The sequence below is a fragment of the Pygoscelis adeliae genome, unplaced genomic scaffold, assembly GCF_000699105.1.
Source record: "Pygoscelis adeliae isolate BGI_AS28 unplaced genomic scaffold, ASM69910v1 Scaffold55, whole genome shotgun sequence".
Classification (NCBI taxonomy): Eukaryota; Metazoa; Chordata; class Aves; order Sphenisciformes; family Spheniscidae; genus Pygoscelis; species Pygoscelis adeliae.
Window position 1 is genome coordinate 1467785 of NW_008824804.1, and position 15120 is coordinate 1482904.

At 47.4% G+C, this 15120-nt stretch overlaps 1 protein-coding gene across 1 annotated transcript in view; it reads left to right on the forward strand.

The window, feature by feature from the left end:
• The window catches only part of SLC4A4 (solute carrier family 4 (sodium bicarbonate cotransporter), member 4), a 205913-nt gene that overhangs the window by 154745 nt on the left and 36048 nt on the right, over positions 1–15120 (forward strand). The window contains exons 9-13 of the mRNA XM_009324028.1: positions 831–918; positions 2276–2430; positions 2890–3003; positions 4438–4612; positions 10482–10615. Coding sequence (XP_009322303.1) covers positions 831–918; positions 2276–2430; positions 2890–3003; positions 4438–4612; positions 10482–10615 — 666 coding nt within the window. The remainder of the gene's footprint in view (positions 1–830; positions 919–2275; positions 2431–2889; positions 3004–4437; positions 4613–10481; positions 10616–15120) is intronic.

Genomic DNA, 15120 nt, shown 5'->3' on the forward strand with positions numbered 1-15120 from the left:
GTAGCAGAGATCTCGGCCCCAGCAGAGCATTAATAAGCACGCGGAGTGCTATCTGATAGCTCGGGGGAGCAACGTACTTTACAGTGAGCAATGTGGGTAGTTAATAGCATCTTCCCTATGACCTCTGTGCCCGCCGCTGTGCCGGCCCCGCTTGGTCCGTCCTGTGCACAGAGGGTGCTCAGGTGTGTCACTGCCCTCGGAGCTGTGCGGAGTGAACAATCCTGAAATCTTCTTTCGTCCCCTCCTGGCTGTTTAGCAGCAGTTACATCGCTGCTGTTGTCACGTAAATGGCACTGGAATCCGACTAGGGAAACGTTTAACGCAGATACCTTATACAAGGATTGAACAGCTCCAAGGAGCCAGTAACGTGTGATCAAATAAATCGCCATGGAGGTGGATGGGCTTTCTGTGGTGCACAGGGCATGGATTCTCAACCACTCTGCGCTGGAGCTGCATCCATCGTGCATAGTTCACTTCCAGGTACTGGGCACTGGAAGAATGTCCTTCCATCACCTCATCCTGAAGTCTGGGTTGCTGGATGGTAGTGAATTCCGCGTAGGGCTGTGACAGCATTTGGCCATAGTGGTCTCAAGGCTGCTTTTAAGGCTTTTTGTGAGAAAAACTCTGGGTAATGTCTTGCTTGTCTGAGTAAACGTGATGGGCTGCAGGGTGTAACCTCTACTCCCAAGTTAGGTGGAGGCCACTGGCAGCCTCTGGATCTCTAACAAGGGCCACAGCTTTTTAAAGTTGAATTTCTGTCTAGGTATTGTATTAAGTAATAAGCAATCCATTTTGCTATCCTAAATGGAACGATCTGTTTGGTTTGTCAGATTTCTCTTCATTCTGCTGGGACCAAAGGGCAAAGCAAAGTCCTATCATGAGATCGGCCGAGCCATCGCCACTCTGATGTCGGATGAGGTAGGTGTCTTGACTTCTCCTGTGTGAAATGGGTGCTCCCAGGTTCCAGTTCATTAGCTAATAATGATGTCCTTTCCTCCAGCATGGTCGACGGGAATGGGCATACACATAAAGCTGAAATATCCAAATGTCACCTCCTAGGTCCATCTGTTTACATAATTATTCCATCTGGCTTCATGTTTTTATCAGAGTGTGACTATAGGAAGTTTTTGTCCATCGTGTGTATTTTCCTGCTAGCAATCACTCTTTCAAATAGACTACGAACTAATCTTTGAATTAACTTGCCGCGGTGTGCGCCTTGTGTCGCATTCCACGACCACAGTAGCCCGCAGCTACGCTCCAGGTAATTACCGCAGAAATGGTTACACCCAGGACATACTGTTGTGTGTTGCGCTGTATCCCAGAGCACTTTTTCATTCAGGCAGTGCTTACATATTATCCATGAGTAGCTAGCAATTACTCCCTAATCATACACCTCAATGAGATGACTGGGCTTTCAATATTCATTTACAGCTTCTTTCTTCCACTGTCCCTTGGGCTCTGTGCGTCTGGGGCTGATTTACATTATGTTTGTTTCTTGCTTTCTCCTTATGTTGTTTTGCTCTCATACAGATCCCTTTAATTACCGCTCGCCCGGTCTCAGCTCGTCTGTTTTCTGTCATTCCACTGCTTGGAGCAATGGCCTAGTTTCCATAGCCCCAAAGTCCTCCTTCCTACCACCGACTGTTCTTATTAAGTCTATCACGTGTGCTGATCCCCCTTCGCTCCTAGTAGTCCGAAAGTTTTCTGTAAAATTCGGCATTAATGCTCTTTTTCCTCTCTCCTCTCATTTGCTCTTCATCAGTAATACTAGGCCTTTCAGTAAAACTAGTTTGTGCTGCTTGTTATTATTTTTGAGTAAATATTGTCATCGCTTCTATGTCACAGGGTTGAAAACTAACCTGTTTTTTGATAGACTGAAGTAGGTAGGAGAAGAGGATTGACACTTTTTTGCGGCTTTGTAAAAGCGTCTTCTCAAAGTATAATTGAAACTCCTTATTTATAGGAAAACTCTTTTTTTGGATAAAAGAAATGGATAATTGCTTTAGTAACATTTTTAAAAAGGTTAGTAATGTATATTTTGCTAAAAATTAGAAATAAGCCCGCAAGAAAAGAATCTCTATCATTAAATGACCAACCAAAGGAAGGGGCTTTCCTGAGGTTCACACACCCTTGTGCCAAGTGTCGTGATACTTTCTGAGAGGTTTTTGAAAATGAATAAGTTGTTTTTGTAGACTAAAACTCGGTAGCTGCCTCTGGAGTCTGGGCTACAGAAAATGCAAACCTATTCTACACGGAGTCTCTCTTTTCCTTGCAGGTATTCCATGACATTGCCTATAAAGCCAAGGACCGGCAGGACCTGATCGCTGGCATCGATGAGTTTCTGGATGAAGTCATTGTGCTCCCCCCTGGGGAATGGGATCCAGCCATTAGGATAGAGCCCCCCAAGTCTCTTCCTTCTTCAGATAAAAGGTAATAGCAGGAGACGGGCAGGTTTAGCTCTGTGATGAAGGACAGCGTGCATCGGTTCTGAAAAGGTGATGGGAAGAGCCGGTGCGTTGGGAACATCAGGTTTATTGAGCAGCTGCAGAGTGACCTGCATCTGTCTGTCCGTATTTAGAAAGTACTAGAGGTATTTTCAGGCCTTTCTTAATAGCTGGAGGGAGGGTGTTCTCGCAATTCTGTATCCTTTAAGGTGGTGATGTAGGCGTATAATAACGTACGTAGGGGTTATCCAGACTCTTTGGGGTTCTGCTTGGTCTTTCTAACACGCTACGTTCCACTCTGGCTGCCGGCAGGTCAGCCTTCTAGTCTCCTTTGGCTTCAGGGAAGGCTGTGTAACCCTTGTTTGGAGGAACTGTGCGTGGATGATGTTTTGTGGGGCTGTCAGGCAACGCAGTGAGCCTCAGTTTGGCTTGCCTTCTTGCCTAGGAAAAACATGTACTCCGGTGGAGAAAATCTACAGATGAATGGAGACACGCCTCATGATGGAGGACACGGGGGCGGGGGCCACGGGGACTGCGAAGAACTGCAACGAACTGGCAGGTCAGTAACGCGCGGCTCAGCGTGGTGCACCTGGAGTGATCCGAGCAAGGTGGCAACGTTTCCCTTGAGGAACCGTTTCGCCCCTTCTGCTTTCCATCCCGACATACTGTTTGCACAGGTTGAGCTGTGACCCCAAAACGTGCCCTGGGGTTTTTAGTGCCCAGCCTGTGACTCTCTGAAGGGTTCTGAACATCCAGCTTCAGCAAATTACGAAGCATCTTAAATGAGGCACTCAAAAATGAACGAAGGCCCAGGTAGGTGTTGGCTATTGAAAGTCTGTGAAGTTAGACGAACTGTAAGGGATGTAAACGTGGCAGGTACAGCTACGGTTTCCGTTCGGGTTGCTGGAAGTGGTTTAGCCAAAAGCAGAGACGTTCCCTTTTGCAGACATTCCTGTTGTAGTTGAATTGCGCAGGTGAAGGCTTTTATGGGATAGAAATACAGAAGATAACAGAGCCCGAGGCCTTACTCTCTGCTTTATCACTCTGCGTGTATGCCACGTAAAAGTCCACTAGAGCGGGAATGCAGTTCAGGTGGGCATAAAACAGTGTGCTCAGCATTTCAGGGTCAATACACAGGTTTTCGTGGTGGCATTGTGACCTCCCTCCCACGCTAAATTTTTTTAAGTTCTAGTAGAATATCTAAATCCTAGGAGAAAAGTCTGAAAGTCTGAAATTACACATTGGTGTGTACAAGGCGGTCCATACGACCCGAGTCTGGGTCAGAAAGTGATGTGTGCCTATCTGCCACGTACCTCTCTGCGTACAGAGTGTCTGAACAGGCCCGGCGTCGGTGGTGAACTGCGTACAAGGGAGCAAGAGGCAAAACAGAAACATTTTTCATGCTGGCAGTGTCAGAGCCACATGGAGTTTATAAGAGAGAAATACTGTCTTGTCTGGGATTGTACAGAAAGAATATGTCTGCAAGTGGAGCTCTCTTGTTCTCCAAGATGATTTCACTTACTTGCGTTTTTACTGCTAGTTCTTTTCTGGTTAACAGTTTGAAGCATTTTTCCGTTTAGCGGATTGTTTGGCTCACCCAGCCATTGTGTCTGCCATGTGGCGAAATGCAGTCAGGGATTTAGACTAGAGTTAATATATTTTATTATATCAACCAGTATAGCTGGGAAAAAAAACAACAGACAAGCTTCCTGAACTGCAAACTTCAGCGGTCTGTTTCAGCAGAAGTAGGGCTCGCGTTGCTGAAATTTGTCTCTTTCCAGCTGCATCACATGTTCAAGATATTATCTTTCTTTACAACGTTATCTGAGTGATATCCCTGGACCATCACAGCTGCAATAAGACTATTATGTAATGTGATGATCTCACTCCTTTCAGATAATACTTCATTTCTGGCAATGTTTTCCGATTACTTATCTCGGTGACTTTCACTGTAAAACATTTTGCACGAGCCTTCTCTCGCTTGTCTTTTCAGATTCTGTGGTGGCTTAATCAAAGACATAAAGAGGAAAGCACCGTTCTTCGCCAGCGACTTCTACGATGCTTTAAATATTCAAGCCCTTTCAGCCGTTCTTTTCATCTACCTGGCCACAGTGACCAATGCTATCACTTTTGGAGGATTGCTCGGTGACGCTACGGAAAACATGCAGGTTAGCAAGAGCTTTCAGAAGCAACAAATACGTTGCCTTTTGCTATCTACAGTCAGAGGGGTGTTTGGCCACCGACAAAGCTTGAATTCTGGGTACAATTAGTAGAGGTATCCTGTGTTTCCACTGAAAGTTGGCTTGCTTTCTCTGCTGTTGGACAGCTGTCCTTTGAAAAATTGTACAAGCAGTTACCTTAAATGGTGTTTGAAAGATGGCCAGGCGACAGAGAAGGTCCTTGCTCCTTCTATATAGAGAAGGTCCTCTGATCTACTCTGTGTTTGTGTCTCGGTTGTATCGTTTCAGTCCAACTAAGTTTACTAAGTCTGATTCAGACTTTCCACGTCATCAGAGCATAGCACTGTATCCTCTGCGTGACTCTTACAATCCCTGGACTTCTGCCTCTCTAGTGAAAAGAAAACCCTAAGATTCATAGGAAAGCGAGTAAATTGGGAGATGCGACACAGGAGAAAAATGCAACTTCTTCAGTAAGACGAATTTTGTCATAGTGGAAGATCAGATCCTAAGAACCATATCGCATATCCAGAGTCAGGCTGGATCAGCGATGAAGACAAAAGTAGGGGCTTCAAAGGATGGCTCAGTTTTAGATGAAGTCTAAAGGAAAGAGAATCTGTATTAACACTGCTGTAGGTCCTTCGTGTTTGACTAGAGCAGAATTATGCTCTAGCAGTACACTTTAATATTCCTTTGGCTTTTTGAAGAGGAAGAAAACATAGGAGGTTGTATTCAGATAGATTCAGTGCAGCCTGGGGCACCTATCCGGAGCTCTGCACTTCCTTGTGGTAAATTACAGGCTAGAATAAGATTCAGTAGCTGGTGGAGTGCCAAACTTCCCTCTCTCCTGTACAAATACAGTTTACCTCTTCCGAAACTCAGCTCCGCAGCAGTCATGCAAACAAATGCATGATGCACAACGTTGAAAAGAAATAATAGCAAATGGAAGTAGAGAATGGAAAGGCCTGCAGGATCCGCCAGTGAGCATCACTCTTCTGTCACTGAGTAGCAGAGCAAAGTCCGCCTGCTCTGCATCTGTAGGAGGTACAGTCTTTAAAGTAGGGGGAGGAAGGGGAAAGGTTACCTGATTCCAAATTCAGTGCACATAATCACTTTATTGTGTCCAAAAGTCTTTTCTGTTACCTTTGTATCCCATGAACATTTATTATCAAGTAGCAAAATATTTTTCTGCCACTGAAATCGACAGTATCGTTTCTTAATGCTCACCAAAAACAAAAAATTAATGATTTTTTCAAAAAGAAGCACCTTGTATTTCAGGAAATTGGAAAATGTGTCATGCATCTTGACAAACTGTAAAACTGCTGCCCCATTAAGCAGCGACAGTCCCATTGCTTGCACTTGGTCATATTGTTGGAGTAAGACACGTGCATTTGCTGTCTTTTGGTTTGGCTGCTGGATCACCAGCACCGGCTCTGCAAGGGGAGGAGGTCCCTACCTTTGGCCCCTGCCTCCAGCAGCAAAGGGGCCAGCAGAGACAGCCTCCCCAGAGGCCTTTTGCTGGCGTTGCCCGATGTCCTTGGCGGCGTGGCCGTGCACGGCCTCGTTCATAGTTTGCAACTGTTCTCTGCTGCTGCCCCTCTATCCTTGGGAGGCTTTCTGCTGCCAGGCTCCGCAGCGTACACCGGGGAGGGAGAGGGGTGGTAAAAGAAGGGAGGCCTCCAGGAGAAGAGCTGATGATCCCTGTGCTCCTGGGGGACCCCTCTGCTCTCTTCCATCTGCCAGGGATTGATGCATAAATGTGTTTCATTTAATACCTCTCATGCTGGGGTGAGGTTATTCTTCCAAGAAGCTCACGAACCTTCTCGATGGGATTAACATCTGAGTGTGGAGCCTTCCCCTGATTTAAAATGGTATTCGTTTGTTGAACGTGACAGTCTCATTTCGCCAAAGTATGTCTGAGACTGTGAGCTGCATAGGAGGGGAGACACAACGGGGGGAAAGATAGAAGGAAGAGAAAACACAGATTGCCTTTAGTCTGTAGTTTTCTCTGCAGCAGGTAAAACCCAGTCTGAGTTTTCCTATTGCTCGGAGAAAAAAAAAGTCCCTAGAAAGACAAAAGCTGCAGGAACAGTCTGTTTTGAGCTCAGTGATTCATTCTCCATGTTGAAAAGGGAAACCGTTGATGCTCTGCGGTTAAGAATACTGCTTTGGTAACAGGGAAGCTCTGCAGCAAATAAAAACACAGTGTAGCCCTTAATGACAAAAACTCCAGGACGCAGCAGAAGGAAGCAACACAGAAATCCTGTCGACGGCTTGTCCCTTGCTTCTCAGGGCTTTGTGCTGAGTGAGGAGGGAGTTGGGGGTGTAGCCAGAGAGGAGAGGTGACAGCAGGGCAGGGCGGGGGGGTGTCTGTGGATGTGCCCCCCGGCCACCTACTCCCCGTGGCCATTTTGCCATTAAACTTAATTCACAGAAGTGGAGCAAAGTGCAGGAAAATCATCACTGAGTTGCCAGAAAAAACAAATCCCTCCAGTCAGTTCATAACATAGCCAAGGCTCAATGCAGGAAAACATCGTCTATTATTTTCTAATTTGTGCACTTCAACACTTACTTGCTTCTCATGTATAACAACCAGTTCAATTTACTGGTTTTTATTTATGTACTGATTTAAAATTGAAGTACCAGCGTTTTTTCTGAACAGTTCACGGGTGGATCAGAGGTTAAGAGAGTTTGGGCACAACTGGCTTTTCTTTTGCCATCTCCTTTCAACAAACCTTTATTCACCATCCTTGTTTGAAAAGGCATTAGGTCTCTTGGCTGCTGCGGGAGCCTGGAAAGGGTTTTGACTGCAGGTTTTCAACAGAAGAGCAAAATTGTGCATTCTTCATGCTCAAATGCCCCTGTATCATCAGAGCCGGAGTGAAGCGTCCCAAGGCACCCAGTTCGAGTTGTTCCTCCGGGGAGCTGCTCGGTGGGATCGGAGTCCAAGTTCATGTCAAGTGTTGCTCAAACCATTGCGCATTCCCACAGTGGGAAAGTTTGGAAGCATGGTTTTCTGTAAGACATCTCAGAGCATGAGCTGCACTGAATCTTTATACTCTGAAATGCGAGGGAAGGTTACGCCAGCTTCTACAGCTGAGGAGCAGCACCTAGAAGTTTTCCCCAAGACATTTTGTCCTCATAGAAAAGAGTATTTTGGGGGCTACCACATCACAGTTCGTGCTGCTTGTTTCTTGTAAACAATTATGTGACTGCTGCTGGGTCAGGCACTAAAAATCACCCGTCCTGCACTGCCTGCCCCAGAGAGCCTGACACGGCCAACGTTTCTTTAAAAGCTCACTTCAGAGTTTTATGTTTCTGAGAAAAGACACTATTCTTAGCTACAGACACGTGGAAGAATGCAGGGAAAAGAGATTCCAGATGCGCTGGCCACGAGGGCCCTCTCCATGAGTAATGCGGGAGGAGCAAAGGGGATCAGCTGTGCGAATGCCGTTCCTTGCCCTGAGAGCAATTGTCTCATCCTCACAAGTCCCCCAAAGGCAGCAAGCAAAGGCTCGTAGGCTCCCGTCCGTGTCCCCTGTAAAAACCTGCGCAGCCCTTGTATGAAGGCTGCGGGGCGTCACAGCAAGCAGATCTCCCTTGCGCTGGTCCCCGCAAGGGCTGGGGCTGTTAGTGATGGGCATCGCCAGTAGCACTTAGGAATGGAAAGGACCAAGGATGTCACCTCCTGCCAAGGCGAGGTTCTTTCTGTCCACTCTACAGCAGCTTGTCTAGATGGACAGGTGACTGAACATGTGTCAGGAACAGGCGGCTCTTAACCCTTCCTTACCTTTTGCTTCTCTGCACAGCTTGTCATGCTCTGCTTCAATTACCCAGCAATAACAATGCTTGACCACTGGCATTCTGAGATCACGTTTGTGGCCAGAAAAATAGCTTATGATTGCTTTAGAGAAAGTTCTGCTAGTAATTTAGTAGATCAAAAAATCTTCTGCTCTACATAGTAACACAGTGGTTTGACATATGATAGTATGAATATACTTTCCTCAGTGTAAACAGTAACTTGGTCCTTCCAAGAAAGAGCGCCACAAAACTTAACTTAAATTCTTCGCGTTACCACTGATAAGTCAGAAAAACTGCAGCCCCAACCCTGCAGTTTACCACGGAGGGAAAGAAGGTTCTGCATGTGCCATTAATTGCTGGTTGCTCGGCACGTGCAGTATTAATGAGGCTGCTGATTCAGACACGGCTACAAGGAAGCGCATAAGCCTATGCTTAAATCTGCCCCTGGTTGTTGGGTAAGTATTCCGGGAGAGGGCGATGCCGACGGCTGCACGTCTTATTCGGTAGAAGATGATGCTCTTGTTGTTCCTTTAAAACTCAGTCAAGCGTAAACAGGTTAGTTTCCGTAAGAGCAAACAAGGTAAGGTCCAGCGAATTGGGCCATTTTTGTAGAAGGATGCACGCTCAGTCAATAATCACATTTTATTGCCATTTATATTTCATCCACATTTTGCATTTTAAAAGTAGATATTGTCCAGCTATAGTTGGAATGCATCAAGCATGCTTTTTTAGCCTTCTCCAGTGAAACTGTTTTGCCACACATGCCAAAGGTAATTGTAGAGCCCATTAAATATGGAATTTATTACTTGCTGGTGACATCTGATGAACTTGGGTCTGAACACATGACTGCTGGATGAAGTAGCCTTGTTTGGTTTGTGTCTCACTTACTAAAAGAGTTATTTGAAAGAGAGGCATCTTGTTTATCTAGAGTGTCTGCTCAATTGGAGAAAGAAAAAAAAACCCCACCCTCCGTTGTCCTGGAGGATGTCAGCGCTGTCCTGTAGCCATGCTCTGCCGTGTCTGTTTGAAGAGCCCTGCGAACGTGTATCTTTCCTGTCAAAGATGTGGGAGATGTTCAAGGAGTTCTCAAATCCTTTAAGTGGTCTTCGAAAACGCTCTCCTCCCCGTGTCAAATATAAAATACAATATAGTGTTATTAAACTCTGGGCCTCAGAAATAACAAGGGGGGTTGCTGGTTATCCTGAGTGACTATGAATTGTGTGGGACGAACCCATCTTGGTGTGCAGCTGCAGGAGAGGGCAGAAGATGGTCTTCCCTTGGTCTTGGACATGTCGGCATACAGCACGCGCCCGGTCACTGATGTAACTACTCATTTTCTTGCAACAGTGCTAATAGAAAGGGTGATTCAGTAGAACTCACTTCTCTCCTGTGTCTGCCGTAGGGTGTGTTGGAGAGCTTTCTGGGCACAGCGGTCACCGGTGCTAAATATGGAATTTATTACTTGCTGGTGACATCTGATGAACTTGGGTCTGAACACATGACTGCTGGATGAAGTAGCCTTGTTTGGTTTGTGTCTCACTTACTAAAAGAGTTATTTGAAAGAGAGGCATCTTGTTTATCTAGAGTGTCTGCTCAATTGGAGAAAGAAAAAAAAACCCCACCCTCCGTTGTCCTGGAGGATGTCAGCGCTGTCCTGTAGCCATGCTCTGCCGTGTCTGTTTGAAGAGCCCTGCGAACATGTATCTTTCCTGTCAAAGATGTGGGAGATGTTCAAGGAGTTCTCAAATCCTTTAAGTGGTCTTCGAAAACGCTCTCCTCCCCGTGTGAAATATAAAATACAATATAGTGTTATTAAACTCTGGGCCTCAGAAATAACAAGGGGGGGTTGCTGGTTATCCTGAGTGACTATGAATTGTGTGGGACGAACCCATCTTGGTGTGCAGCTGCAGGAGAGGGCAGAAGATGGTCTTCCCTTGGTCTTGGACATGTCGGCATACAGCACACGCCCGGTCACTGATGTAACTACTCATTTTCTTGCAACAGTGCTAATAGAAAGGGTGATTCAGTAGAACTCACTTCTCTCCTGTGTCTGCCGTAGGGTGTGTTGGAGAGCTTTCTGGGCACAGCGGTCACCGGTGCGATATTTTGCCTTTTTGCTGGTCAGCCACTCATAATTTTGAGCAGCACAGGACCTGTCCTTGTCTTTGAACGGCTTCTCTTTAATTTCAGCAAGTAAGTACAAGGGTGGAGGAGGGAGAAGGGGAGGAATGTCTTACGCTAATGAAATACTAGCTAGGGAATGAGATGGCTAGCGGTGGGGAAGGAGGGGATTTAGTGCATGAAATGAAACATCTCTTTGTTCCTTGTTGAGATTGCAGTGGAATCACATCGGGGATTTTCACAGGCACGCATGTCCCAGAGCGCTGCCCGGTGTGTGGGTGCGTGTCTCCTTGGGGCCTCTTGGAAATTCTTGGCCACGTCTGTCCTCGATGAGAAGTTTGCACTAGTTACAGTCAGTGTGCTGTTCCTCCCCAGCTGCTGCATGTGTTTCCCTGGCTGCTGTGTATTTCCCGTAGCAGCAAAGAAAGGAATCCAGGTCTCGGTGATTTCACTAACAAAATCCCGCAGGTCTCAAGGTTACCAAAAATTTGTCCTTAAATCAGTACTCATTTGAAATAATAGCTGCTATTTACAAAAGCAAAAGTACCCATGAGCGAAACAGTTATCGACCTCTGTTTGTCCCCAGACTTCCTCGGTGGAGCTTTGCTGCATTAAATGCTCTTGGGCTTTTTCCCTTTTAACTGATATAAAGAGGTTCTGCTCCCTCCCCACCACGTTAACGTTGATGCAGTGACGATAGCTGACGCCCAGAGCTGAAGGGAGCCCGTTTTGTTAGGTGTTCTCATTTGCTATTCCCGCATCTGCAATGCTGGCAAAATATAATGAGAATCCCTGAAGGACTCGGCATATTCCTTGGTGATTTTTACATGTAGGACTACTGATACTTGGGACCGTTCTTTGCAAGGAGATAATTTTAGGTTATACAGAAAACGCCCCAGATCACTTGTAGCCCTCCCTTCCCCCATCAGGGAGTGTTCACAGCATTGCGAGTTGTGAAAGACTTCTGTTTCAGTACACAAACCCAAGAGCTTTTGGAGTTAAGGCGTTACTAGGCTTTCTTTCAAAAGCAGTCGCCTGTGATGTGGAACAGCTCTTTGGCTGTTGGTGGTTATTTTTAGAAAAGGTCTATTGAATTACTAAGCTGAACATGGCTGCAGGTTGCAATAAGGCAGGAGACATGGTGTATGTTTGGTTGTTTAATTGTATCTGCTTCCTCATTATATTTAATCTCTGTGGGCAGTTACTCAGAAATAATTGAGAGCATATAATCATGTCTTTTCTGTGAATACCCTACATGTCGGAGAAGTCTTTTGAGGTACAGAGCTTCTGCTAAGGCAGACAGTGTATTTACATGCAATCCCCCATACACAGTGCTACACTGGACTCTTTCGGAGTGAGATGATTTCATTCGGTTTCTGAACTCACTCGATAACGCTTGTGGCAGTGTGAGCCATGTCTGTGAAAATAGCGCAGGGCGGGATGAAACGGGCAGGGTCCGATTCTCCTCCTGCATTGTCAAAGTTGGTGTTATTTGATAATCGGTACTGTTGGGTTTGAAGCCTGAATGGCCTCTCGGCGCGCTCTGACTGCTGTTAGACAGAGCCGTATTCATGCCAAGCCGGGGAGAAGTTCATCTTGGAGTCGAGGATGCCGTGGAGAGACGACGTGCACCTTCAAAAGCAATGCAGTCCCCTCCTGCCTGGCCCTGGGACTGCCGCTCTCCTCCGCACGGTCTGCTCCGTCCTGCCAAAGAGGGGCAGAGGAGATGGACTTTGAGCTGTCTCTTCCCCCCACTGGAGCATGGGCAGGGAGGGATGGAGGCTGGAAAAAATGGACAGAAAATTAGGCTAGCCCGGGGAGGGACACTGGAAGCTGCCAACTGGTGAGAGCTCCACAGCAGAGCGAGGGGGGGCACCCTTCTTTTCTTTCTTCGACTAGAATAAATGAATCAAATCAGGAATAGACGTGCTATAGCTGTTTGCATCTGGCGGGCAGGTCAAAGCCCAGGTGCAGCACACGGAAGGAAAAAAGCAAGATGGAAAAACACTTTGTACGGTTTTGGAAGGGAGAAGGTGGTTATTTTTAACGCGAGGAGGAGGTGGTGGTTATAAAAGCTATTGTCCTAACAACCCGCTGGAGCAGAATGGCAGGATTTTTCCAGGGAGTCTTTCTCACAAGGAAATTGGAATCAAGTACTGTGATTTTTCAATAATGCATTTGCGGTTGTTCATATTCACAACACCCTGTTCCCTGCTGGGAGCAAGATTGGAAAGGCTTCCCATCTACCGATTCATTTAAAGTCTGACTCTGTGTGTGTGCGTATGGAGAGTTACCTAAAAAAGCCGCTCGTACCCAGCCATGCATCCAGCTTTGGGTGCCTGCAGGAGCGGCGTTTGCCGCGTTGCCGGCAGAGTGGGTCGATGCCACAAGACGCCTCGGGTCATCTCGCATCCTGGCTGGTGAACTCTGCTCCCATGCAGAGTCTCTCCGATGCCCGTTGTGAAATGAGTCTGGGTTTCCAAGCTGGAAGCAGCGGGAAGCGAGGCACTGGCTCCCCAGGAAAGCAGGACCCCAGCCCTTCTGCCTTCCAGCCGCAAAAACGGGCTGTTGGGAAAGTTTCCGCTCCAGAGACCTCAGAAAGAAAATGAATCACGGCAAAAGTACTTAGCCTGTTGTATTGGGTATGTGAAATGTCCTGTGCTCTGTCATTTGCTCTGTGAGCTTCAGAAGTGCTGCAGGACTTTGAGGGGGTAAAAAAAAAAAAAAAGTAGTTTAAAACCTTTTGAAGTTCTTCAGTGGTGTGCCGTCAGGATGCCGTCTGGGCTTCTGCCAGCCGACTTCTCCCCACTTGGTCAGATGGATGGCAGCTCCTGCTCTCTGAGGCACTGACTCTGGATATTTCAGAGAGCTGTCACTGGGGTCTTTTATTTATTTTTTTTTTTCCCCTTCTCTTTTTCTAAATCATCACTTTGTTTCTTCCTTGCTCCTTACCCCTCTTCCAGGTCAGACTCTCAGTGTGAGAAGGCTGCAGCCCTCCCTGAGATGTTTATCTACAGTAAGAAGAGAGCCTGGCAGAGGCTTGGTTTGAGAGCAGATGCCCGACCCTGTCTGAGCCTACCTGACATCCGACCCAGGATCCTTACAGAAATCCGTGATGCTGCCCAGCAGCAAGCCTTTAACTGGCGCCCTGCCTGGTCTGCAGCCTTTTCTCCCATTTTACAGTCACAAGGTTGTAGTTCCCCCTGTTGAGGTGCTCTTTTGTTCTCTACTCGGCAGTTTTATACCATGCACTAGAAAATTGCCCTCGAGCCCCTCCGTTGGCCAGGATTTCTGCTGGTGGTGGGGTAGGTGCTTGGGGTGCGCCGTACAAAATTGCTGCAGAAGTTTGCCGCCTTTGGGTGAATGCTGACAAAGGGTAGAGGTGTGTAACAGCGCACCGTGTGTTCCTGGAAATAGTGTGTAAAAAGAGGTACATGGGAGATGCAAGGACATTTTTCGGTATTACTACGCAAGGTTTGAGGGAGTCCATCTGCACCGGGGACTTGAGTAAATGGTGGGACCAGCCTGTAGCCAGCTCTGAAGGCATCCAGTTTTGCCAGGTTGCAAAAGCACCCTACCGAGTGTTTTGCGGCTGAGCTAAAACCGCCCCTGGTAGTAGGAGCTAAGCCCTCTCCGAGGCACGCACGGTTCCCTGGAGGAGCCGATGCTGATCCACGCCTGTCCTCTCACCGCAAACAGGCCTGGAGGGATTGTGCTGCAGGGCAAATCCAGCAGTCTCCTTCTCCCTCGTGCCTTGGAGCGGGACTTGAAGATGCTTTTCTGCTATTAAGTTTTAGAGCTGTGGGTGGTTATCTGGTGTAGCCTGCAATCCTAAGGTGTCTCGAAGACGGCTTTTGCTGCTTTTTATTTAAAGGCAGGCTCACAGGGAGAGGCGTTCAGTTTTTCTTACAGCACTTGGTGTCGTTGGGGGAAGGAAGGGATAAACTCCTGGGCCCCATCCCCTCCCCAGAGCTTTTCGACGCTGTTAGAGACTTTGCTCTGAGACTTTCCACAGAAACTGCCCTTCCTCCTCTCTCCTTGGGCTGGGGAGGGTTCCTGGCTTCCAGGGAAGGCGGGCTGGCTGGGGCAGCCGGCCCCACCGCCTCCCGCTCCCTTCCCCGGAGCAGGCAGTAACCTCCCTGGCAGGGCCTTATCTGCTCTGGTGTTCGCTTTTTGCATCTGTTAGGTCCTAAAAGCCTGCCTTTGGACTCTGCGCCGTCAGGGCACGGCAGCCTCGAGCAGCAACCAAGGGGCAAACAAACTTCCCGGGAAGGAACGATACCGTTCGGTCCATCGTTCCCCACAGCCTGCCACATCCTGGCACCAGGGTTTGTCATCTTCTGCTTTCTACTTCTTGATCTTCTCCTGCTGACATTTTGATTTCTGCAGAGAGTGCAAAGGGCCTGAGAGATGGAAATGCAGTCTCCCGAGCGTGAGGCTTGGCAGGAGATTGCTTTTTTGAAGGAGATTTGTAAACTGTGGTTACGTCTTCAGCTGGTGGAAAGCTGTCGGCGTTGAGCTGCTCTTGGTCTGGACAGCTGGATGTTTGGGCCTTTACAGCTCTGTGAGTGTCTGCC